The sequence below is a fragment of the Monodelphis domestica genome, chromosome 4 (genome assembly GCF_027887165.1).
Source record: "Monodelphis domestica isolate mMonDom1 chromosome 4, mMonDom1.pri, whole genome shotgun sequence".
NCBI lineage: Eukaryota > Metazoa > Chordata > Mammalia > Didelphimorphia > Didelphidae > Monodelphis > Monodelphis domestica.
Genome location: NC_077230.1, coordinates 451,781,544 through 451,791,132, shown reverse-complemented (window position 1 = coordinate 451,791,132; position 9,589 = coordinate 451,781,544). Strand labels below are relative to the sequence as shown.

Sequence of the window (9,589 nt, the reverse complement as noted above, 5' to 3'; positions counted from 1 at the left end):
ACAGACTTAGCTGAGAGCCAGAGGCCAATCTCCCTGATGTTCTCCATGCTTCTCTGGTTGCTGCAGCTTCAGCTTCCAATATCGCTAGGTGGGGAGAAAGGGACTCCCTGCCGCCTAGAAAGGACTTTCAGCCCCACATACTACAGAGATGGGGATCTTGTTGTTGGAGGATTTTTTCCTCTAATTAAAAATAAAATAACCCAATTTGGCTATTGGAAAATGTTTTGGATGCACCCTAAGTACAATATGAAAGACTATCGGTAAGTACTTCTTTTTGTAAATTATTTTTTTCAATGATCAAGTGTTTATTTTATTTCAACATCCTTCCCAATTTCCCACAGAAAAACAAAAAAAAAGTCCTTTGAACAATTATGCATAATCAAGTGAAACAAACAACCTCAATGAACAGATCGCAAAATGAATGTTTTACTTTCCCCATCAGTCCATCACAGTTTTATAACACAGTGAGTACAGGCTTCATAATCAGTCTTCTAGGATCATCATGGAGGCCAGCTAAGTGTCAAAGCAGGCAGATCACTGAACTTTGAGTCAGGAAGACTCATTTTCCTGACTCCAAATGCTTCCTGAGACTTAGCCACTTACTAGTTGTGTGACCCTAGGCAAGTCACTTTACAGTTCCTAATTAGTAAAACAGTATGGACAAGAATATGGCAAATGACTATTATATTTGACAAGTGACCCTGAAATGGGGTCAAAAAGAGTTTAGTACACAACTAAAACAACTGAGCAAAACACCATTATTATTTCTTTCATTACTAAGAGTTCTTAAATCTTTCTGAATTGTTTGTTTTTACAATATTTCTGTTAAAGAATAACTTTTTCCTAGTTCTGTATTCTCACACTACATCATAAAAATCTTTTCACATTTCTCTTTTATTTGCAACAGCACAATCATACTCTTTTCCAGGCATATAATGGACTTTATTTAGCCATTCCCTAATCAATGAGCAATCCCTTAATGTCTAAGTCCCTACCACTACAATGAGTGTTTCTCAATGTATTTCTTTACATTAAAGTCCTCCTCTTTCTTTTAACTCTTTGAGGTATTGCTTGATCAAAATATATCTATAATTTAGTAAATTTTTGGCCATATATTTTGTTTCCCTGAATGTCTACAAAGAAATATGCCCCTACCAAGAATACGCCAAGGTGACAGTTACCTTACAAGCATTCCACATTTCTCTTCTTTTTTGTAACTTGTCTAAACTGATCCTTGTGAGGTGGAAACTGTGACAAGGAAATCACTTTAAAGGACTGATATATATCAATTTAAGGTCACCAAGGAATTCAGCTATGTAATTCCTAAATGAAAACTCAAGTCAGCAGTCAACCTTTTATGGAGTTTAATTACAAACAGGAGGAAGAAAGGTATTAGAGATAGAGAGAGAGAGAGAGAAAAAGAGAGAGAGAGAGAGAGAGAGAGAGAGAGAGAGAGAGAGAGAGAGAGAGAGAGAGAGAGAGAGAGAGAGAGAGAGAGAGAGAGAGAGAGAGAGAGAGAGAGAGAGAGAGAAGGGAATAGGGCTTAAATACTCCTTCTGTTTAGGCTGGGCCAAAAGGCCCAAGCCCTTAGATAGCTGAGGCAAAGAAAAGAGATCAGTTCCTATCACTCACGTGACCAAAATGGAGAAAAAGTCTCAGGGGCCTCCACCTCCAGCTTCCTTCAGAGCAAGCTTCTCAGAGCACAACCTCTCCAACCAACCCCCCAGTCCTCAGACCCTGCTATCTTTAAGGAAAACATCCAAGTTGCCTCCCCTCAGTTCTCACATCTACCAATCACTGTCCATGTCTTCCCTGTGCCAATGGTGGCTCTAGCTTAACCCAGGACCGCCCAGAGGTCTGTGGCTTTGCACATGTCTATTGAAGGTCATATTCTCAAATAATTAAATCTTGATCCTTTGCTGCAGCCCTTCCTAAATCCTGTTACCCTGAGTAGGGTGGAGATTGGAATAATTAAATTTTGATCTATGCTGCAGCCCTTTCCATTGTTCAGCAAAAGGTTTCTGTCCTAAAGTAATCTTAAGAAGGGAGGAGGAGGAAACTCCCATGCCAATGGGGTTCACATTCCAATAGACTATCAGTAAGAAATTTTCCAAGTATGAAATTTCCCAATGGTGAAATTTCCAACATTTATAAGTCTAAGAAATTTTAAGGTTTACAAAACTCAGAATTGTTTTTAATTACATTTCCTTAATCATCAGGCATTTGGGACACTATTTCACATAATTTAAATAGCTTCAATTTTTTACCTTAAGAAATGCTGGGTCAAAACTCAGACAATCCATCATTTGAGGAATGACTCTAGGCTTGTACAAACCTGAATCACTTCTTAATGTTTTTCAGAAATAAGAATTTATAATATTAATGAAAATATTTTCCAGGTAACTATTTACCTTCTAATATTAGGTATCCAGGACTTGGGGGAACCATTTCCTTTTAATTTTGTACAATCAAAAGTTTTTATTTTAGCCCCCTTTCTCCCCTATATCCCTTTTTTGGTTATGATCTCTACTCCAATTCATAAATCTGAAAAACAACCTGTAATTAATTATTCTGATTTTCCTTGAGGTTGTTTTAAAATCCAGTTTATGTGCTGGTTGCAAATTTACATTGGGATATAATTTGAGATGGTCTATGTCTAATATATACCAGGCTGATGTGCAATGTATCAAACAATGTTTACCTCATTTTTTTCTTTTTTAACATTTTACTCAATTGATTTGTTTTTGAAAATTCACTTTATTGAGAGAATTTTGTTGGGTCTTCAGTGACTCCTTACAATTCCTGGCAAAAACTTGGTAGCTGGCAGAGAAGTGCTAGGCTGTTCTAAGTGCCATGATTAAACGGGATGAAGAAAGAGTTGCTGTTACTGCTTTGAACATCTAATATCACACAGGAATGAGGTGGTATTGAGTCTCCATCATTGCTACTAAGAGTAAAATATTCAGAGTATAATAATGTGGTTTACAAGAGGTAACTTAGACACTAGTTTGTGACCACAGAGTGAGTGAGTACTACTGTGGACCTAGAACTTCACTATCCTATGGCTGAGAACATTCTCTTTCTGAAACTTCTAATTCCTTTTCAGGGGGAGGGAAGGACCAGAACTATTCCTTGTCCCTGACAACCTCTTTTCCACTTCAGGTGGCTGCAGACACACTACTATCAAGTTCTGGCTTTAATGTTTGCTGTAGAGGAGATCAACAGGAACCCCAATCTATTACCCAATAGGACCCTGGGATTCCACATCTACAATGCCTATCACAATGATGACAAGGTCTTAGAAAGTTCCCTGATGTGGCTGTCAGGCCAGGCACAGACCATTCCCAATTACAACTGTGAGAGGCAGCCCAAGTCTGTGGTGGTCATTGGAGGAGCCAATTCTGCATTGACTGTCTCCATGGGAAGCCTACTTGAGCTCTATAAGTTCCCACAGGTAGGGAATCATGGGCTTAATTCAGCCTATACTGATCGTGGGGCAGAGGGGAGCTCTGGATGGTTTGCTATTAGACCTTAAAAAGCTTTGGGGTGGTCTGGTACCTAATTCACCTTTCAGATCACTCGCAGAGGAGAAAAGGAGAGCATCAATTAGGAGATCAGAGACCTTCCTTTCATCACGTCATGTAGAAAGCAGTCCATTCTAACACACAGAACTTTTGAAATAATGCTATTGAATAAAACAAATGCATACTAAGGTACTAATATTTTTAAGGTCCTGAGCACAGTAGTAGGGATAGAAAGAAAGAAAGGAAGTCTGAAAGCATTTACATATATTGCAGCTAGGTCAGGTCTTCTAAAGGAGGTGACAACCTGAATGATCAGAAGCATTAAAAAGCAAGCACATATGAAGAGTGAGTCCATTGTAGGCAAAACAGAGTATGGACAAGTAGGTTAATATGGGGGAGAGGGAACCTTTACTATAGTACACTCCAACCTAAAATGTTCTTGTTTGTTCCTATTCAGATCAGCTATGGTCTCTTTGATCCAGTCTTGAGTGACCCAGCCCAGTTTCCTTCTGTCTATCAGATGGCAACCAGTGACACCTCTCTTTCTCTTGGCATGGTCAGATTGATGGTGCATTTCAAATGGACCTGGGTGGGACTAGTCACCTCAGATGACACAATAGGTGAGAAATTCCTCAGAGACCTGAAAGAAGAAATGGTCAGGAATTACATCTGTGTGGCCATTACACAGAAGATCACCATTGGCCTGACAATGGATATGTCCTCACATCAATGCTTTTTGAGGAAGATATTAGAATCTAGAGCTAATGTGGTTGTCATTTATGGAGATATAGATTCACTACTGAGTGTGAGGTTTCATGAGAAGCCTTATTTCTTTCCAAAAATATTATGGATCACCACCAGGGACTCAGATATTTTCAATAAACCAGGTTCTGTCTATTTTGACAATTTCCATGGTGCTCTGATGTTCTCCACTCAGACAAGTCAGATGCCTGGTTTTGAACACTTTCTGAAAACCATTAACCCTCTCAAGTACCCAGAGGATATTTTCCTTGAGCAATTCTGGGTCACAGCTTTTGGATGCACATCTAACCACAGAAAGGGGGATGGAAGTGCCTGTTCACAAAATGCTTCCTTGGACACATTAAGTTCGAGGTATATAGACAAAATTATGTCACACCAGAGTTATTCTGTCTACAATGCTATATATGCTGTGGCCTGGGCCCTTCATGAAATGTTCTTGGTGAGATCAGAAATAGAACCCAAAAGAGATGGTGACAACCCGATCACTCACCCCTGGAAGGTAAGGTCCCCTCCTTATGCATTAATGTCCAAATCTCTGAATGAAGGAACCACCCCCTACAGAAAAGGAAGGAAGGGTTGGCAACCTAGTTCTGCTCATTTTTCAGTGGAGAATCCCTGAGGGCCTTTCCAGACCTAGATCTCAACTTTAAGAATGAATGTTAAATCTCAAAAAAAAAAAAGGATTTAGATATAAATGTAGATATATTTGAAAAATAAGACCTTTATCAGAAAATTTCCTGTAAAAACATTTCCCAACTTTCTGCTTTCCCTCTAATCTTTGTTGCACTTGTTTTATTAGTACAAGAAAATTTAATTTAATATGATCAAATTTATCTATTTTTGTAATAAAATTCTATAAAATTTAGTTCTGAAAACAAAGATTAAAAAACTCATTCTCCAGAATTAAAAAAAGAGAAAACCTAAGTATAAGTGTGTGCATGTATATACATCTACATATATCTGCATGTGTGTTTATATATGCCTATGTATTTTATCCATTTTGTGTATATTATATATTTATATAAGTATAAAATTTATATATGTAAATAGAAAATAAATTCAAAATATATAATGTAAATGTATAAATACCAAGAAATTATAGGAGATTAAGAAAGAAAAAGACTATTAAAAAATCTTTATAAAGAGCATATGACTATGTCACTCCCTTGACCTAACATGATATTACATTTTTCTACATGAACCATCATTAACACTTTAACTTTCTAGGAGAAAAAAGATCTCCACAGTGTGAAAATGAATGTTTTTCATTCTCTGATTCCTGCTTTCAAATCTGGTTTGATAGTTTACTTCCTAATACATTCTATATTCCAGTGAACAAGACTTTTGGCAGTTCTCTGAATAAGATTACAGTACTCAACTCAACACACACAGTCTCTTTTCTACCATACACTCCTTACAGGCTCAGTTTATAGATGGCAGATTGCAGAAAGTATTTCTTAATTCTCTTATATGAAATTTTATTTGTAAGAAAACAAAATGTTTAGGGAAATGCATGGCACATACTGGCTGCTAGAAAGATGTTTTTTTTTTCCTTCCCTCCATGTCTGATAGATTTTCTTCCACTCTTACAAACATATTGTATTTATTTGTGCTTTTATTCTGCTATACCTTGCAATGTAATGAAGATCAGTGCCTTGAAGACTGATTGTTTTCATTTTTATCTTATATCAATACTCCCAGCTCAATGCCTTGGGTATTATGGGTACTTTATAAATGACCTCAAATGCTTTTTGGATTGGATTGTGAGTAGTTTTATTAACCACCTGAGAGAATTCTGCAACACCCAGTTATTTTGAACCAGCATGGCAATTTTTTTTCTGTGCTCCCTTTCTCAATTCCATTTGAATTAAACTGAGGAAATATTTCAGGCTATTTTACAGCTTCCAAAATTCCTACTTCCAGCTTGAATTTTGGAGTAATGTTCTAATATAGTGAGACCTTTTCTGATCCAGGTTGTCTTATCCAATTTATTAGGAATATATCCCTAGTTTATGACAGTTGAAAAATCTTAGAATTCTGCTACTCTTTCTTTTATCCAAATCATTAATGAAAGTGTTAGACAACATAGAACAAAGCAACAGATTTCCAAGAGACTCTATTATAAGAGAACTTATAATTTCTTTCACCTTTAGCTTCACTCCTTTCTAAAAAATAATCCAAATGAACAATGGCTCTCTTACTTTAAAAGACAAAATCTCTGGCAAACTATGTAATTCTCAACTATTTGACATTTCCTCATGACAGTAAAGATCTGGAGAAAGTGGTAAAGTTTGTTGCTCAGTCTCTCTTTGTCCAAGGGTCCACCATCCAGTAGAAGATAATAGTGTAGTCCAGGTCATGTGGAAAGGTGAAGAATGATTGGACTATTTTTTCAATGAATGATGTCAACATAACAACACTGAACATCAAAATTTTGATGAGTGTTTTCATCCCTCAGTCAAATATCACAATACATGATTAGAGAAAGCACCTAGCAAATAAAGGATTTATACCAAATTTAGTTGAGCTGGAGAAAAGTTAAGTGCACCAGGACAGATGGCGCTTTGTGTGGAGAACCCAAGAGTCAGTGAGATTGCCCCACAAAAGACCTGGATCAAAGTTGTAGAATCCATCTTGTCTATTGCAGATAGGGAGAAGGACCTTCCTGTTAGATCTAAATATGCTTGATAATGTACTGCAAATTTCATTGAAAATTTCAGGCTACTATAGGGATCTGAGAAACATCAAAACTAAATTTTTAGAATTCTGCTACAAAGTTGTAAACAATCTAATGCTTAGCTCAAGATCCCATTAATGGGAAAAATGTTTTTCCCTTTTATTAAATCAATTTTTGACACTGTTAGTATATAGGTATTCCCTCTACTATGTGGATCATTTAACTTACATAAGCAATGGCATAATTGAAAGAAAAATTACACATCAAAAAAGCAAATGTTGACAAATCTAGAATTTTAGTCATGTGGAATAGACCAAAACCTGATCAAGTCAATAAAACAGCTTAGTCAACTTGAACGTTTTATGGTGATGAGGCTAAACAGTTCAGGGAATGGAAGTTTTACCTAAACTCAGTCATCTGGAGGGCTGCTGAAGAGACTGATCTTTTTTTATGATAATATCAAGTTGCTTTCTCATTCTATCATGTTTTCTTTTCAAAAAGAATTCACTATATTCTTCAAGCTGATAATTACATTGATTGTTTAGGGAGATACAAAGAAAATTATATCTTTTACCTGCGGTCCCTTCACATATGAATTTAGAAATTGTTTTTTAGATAAAAACTATTGGTTCAATTAAAATTCCTTTGACATCCTTGTTAAGAAAATGCCAAACTTTAGGCTAAGGTTGGGCCTTGCCTAATTTAACTTTGCTTTCTTAGCCCCTCAAGGTGTGAAGCAATATTTAGGTTCTTGAAATACTGAGGTAATGAAATGGCAGATGAAATTATAACCTCTGTGGATAGAGTGGCAAAGGAAAAAAAGTTTCAGAAAGAGCTGACATTTTCTCAAAACTTCCCTTAGTGTAGTATTCTGCTCCAAAATTCATGTAGAGCTAATGAGTCACATGGCTTCTCCCTTCTCTACCACACCTCAGTCATTACTTTTCTTTTGAGAGGGATTCTGGAATATCAAGCTTGCTCCAATCTCTCCACTTCAGACTCCCATGTTTTGTTTTGTTTTCTTTTTTTTTGTTTGTTTGTTTGAGATAGATGCTTCCTTTTATATAAATTTTTTAAAGTTTATTTATTTAATTAATTTAGAATATTTTTCCATGGTTACATAATTCATGTTCTATTCCTTACCTCCTCCCATTCTCCTCTCTTAGCCAATGAGCAATTCCACTGTGTTTTATATGTGTCATTGATCAAGACCTATTTCCATATCATTAACATTTGCACTATTGTGATCATTTAGAGTCTATATCCCTAATCATATCCCAAAGAACCATGTGTCAAGCAATTATTTTTCTTTTGTGTTTCTACTCCCACAGTTCTTTCTCAGGATGTGGACAGTGTTCTTTCTAATAAGTCCCTCAGAATTGTTCTGAATCATTGCATTGCTGCTAGTAGAGAAGTCCAATATATTTGATTGTGCCACAGTGTATTTGTCTCTATGTATAATGTTCTCTTGGTTCTGCTCCTCTCACTCTACATCAATTTCTGGAGGTCTTTCCAGTTGTAAACCTCAAAATTTCTTAGACTTATAAATGTTGGAAATTTCACCATTGGGAAATTTCATACTTGAAAAATTTCCTATTGATAGTGGGTCTTGGCTATTGGAATGTGAACCCCATTGGCATGGGAGGTTCCTTCTCCTCCCTTCTTAAGATTACTTTAGGACAGAAACCTTTTGCTGAACAATGGAAAGGACTTTGACCTATGCTTAAGCATAGAACAGGAATTTCTTTGAGTCATGATTGATTTTAGAATTGATACAATGGAGATACTTGGAATCAATCTCCACCCTATTCAGTCCTAACAGGATTGAGTAAGGGCTGCAGCCTAGATCAAACTTTAATTATTCCAATCTCTACCCTACTCAGGTTAACAGGATTTAGAAAGGGCTGTAGCAAAGGATCAAAGATTTAAATATTTGAAAATATGACCTTCAACAGACATGTGCAAAGCCAGAGACCTCTGGGCGGTCCTGGGTTAAGCTAGAGCCTCCATTGGCACAGGGAAATTGATGGACAGGTGATTGGTAGATGTGAGGACTGAGGGGAGGGAACTTGGATGGTTTCCTTAAGGATAGGGGGGTCTGAAGACTCGGGAGAGGGTTGGAGGAGTTTGTTGGAGTGGTTGCAGTGTGCTCTGAGAGGCTTGCACTGAAGGAAGCTGAAGGTGGGGGCCCCGGAGACTGTTTCTCCATTTTTGGTCACGTGAGTAATAGGGACTGATCTCCTTTCATTGCCCCAGCTATCTAAGGGCTTGGGCCTTTTGGCCCAGCCTAAACAGAAGGGGTATTTAAGCCCTATTGCCTTCTCTCCCCTTTCTCTCTCCCTCTATCTCTCTATCTCTAATTCCCTTCTTCCTCCTGTTTGTAATTAAAACTCCATAAAAGGTTGACGGCTGACTTGAGTTTTCATTAGGGAATTATGTAGCTGAATTCCTTGGCGACCTTAAATTAATATATATCAGTCTTTTAAAAGTGATTTCCTTGTCACATTGTGGCGACCACGAAGGGACTAAGTGGTGAGATGTATAGTAAAAAGGCAAGGAATTTCAGAAGTTTATTGAGAGGATTCTTTAGACTCCTGTGTGGTCAGCCGTCAACCTTTTATGGAGT

At 37.1% G+C, this 9,589-nt stretch overlaps 1 protein-coding gene across 1 annotated transcript in view; it reads left to right on the top strand.

Moving 5' to 3' along the window:
- The first annotated feature begins 3,166 nt into the window (after window positions 1–3,166).
- VN2R591 (vomeronasal 2 receptor 591) overlaps window positions 3,167–9,589 on the top strand; it is a 28,267-nt gene continuing 21,844 nt past the window's right edge. The window contains 2 exon segments of the mRNA NM_001099536.1: window positions 3,167–3,454; window positions 3,982–4,785. Coding sequence (NP_001093006.1) covers window positions 3,200–3,454; window positions 3,982–4,785 — 1,059 coding nt within the window. The 5' untranslated portion in view covers window positions 3,167–3,199.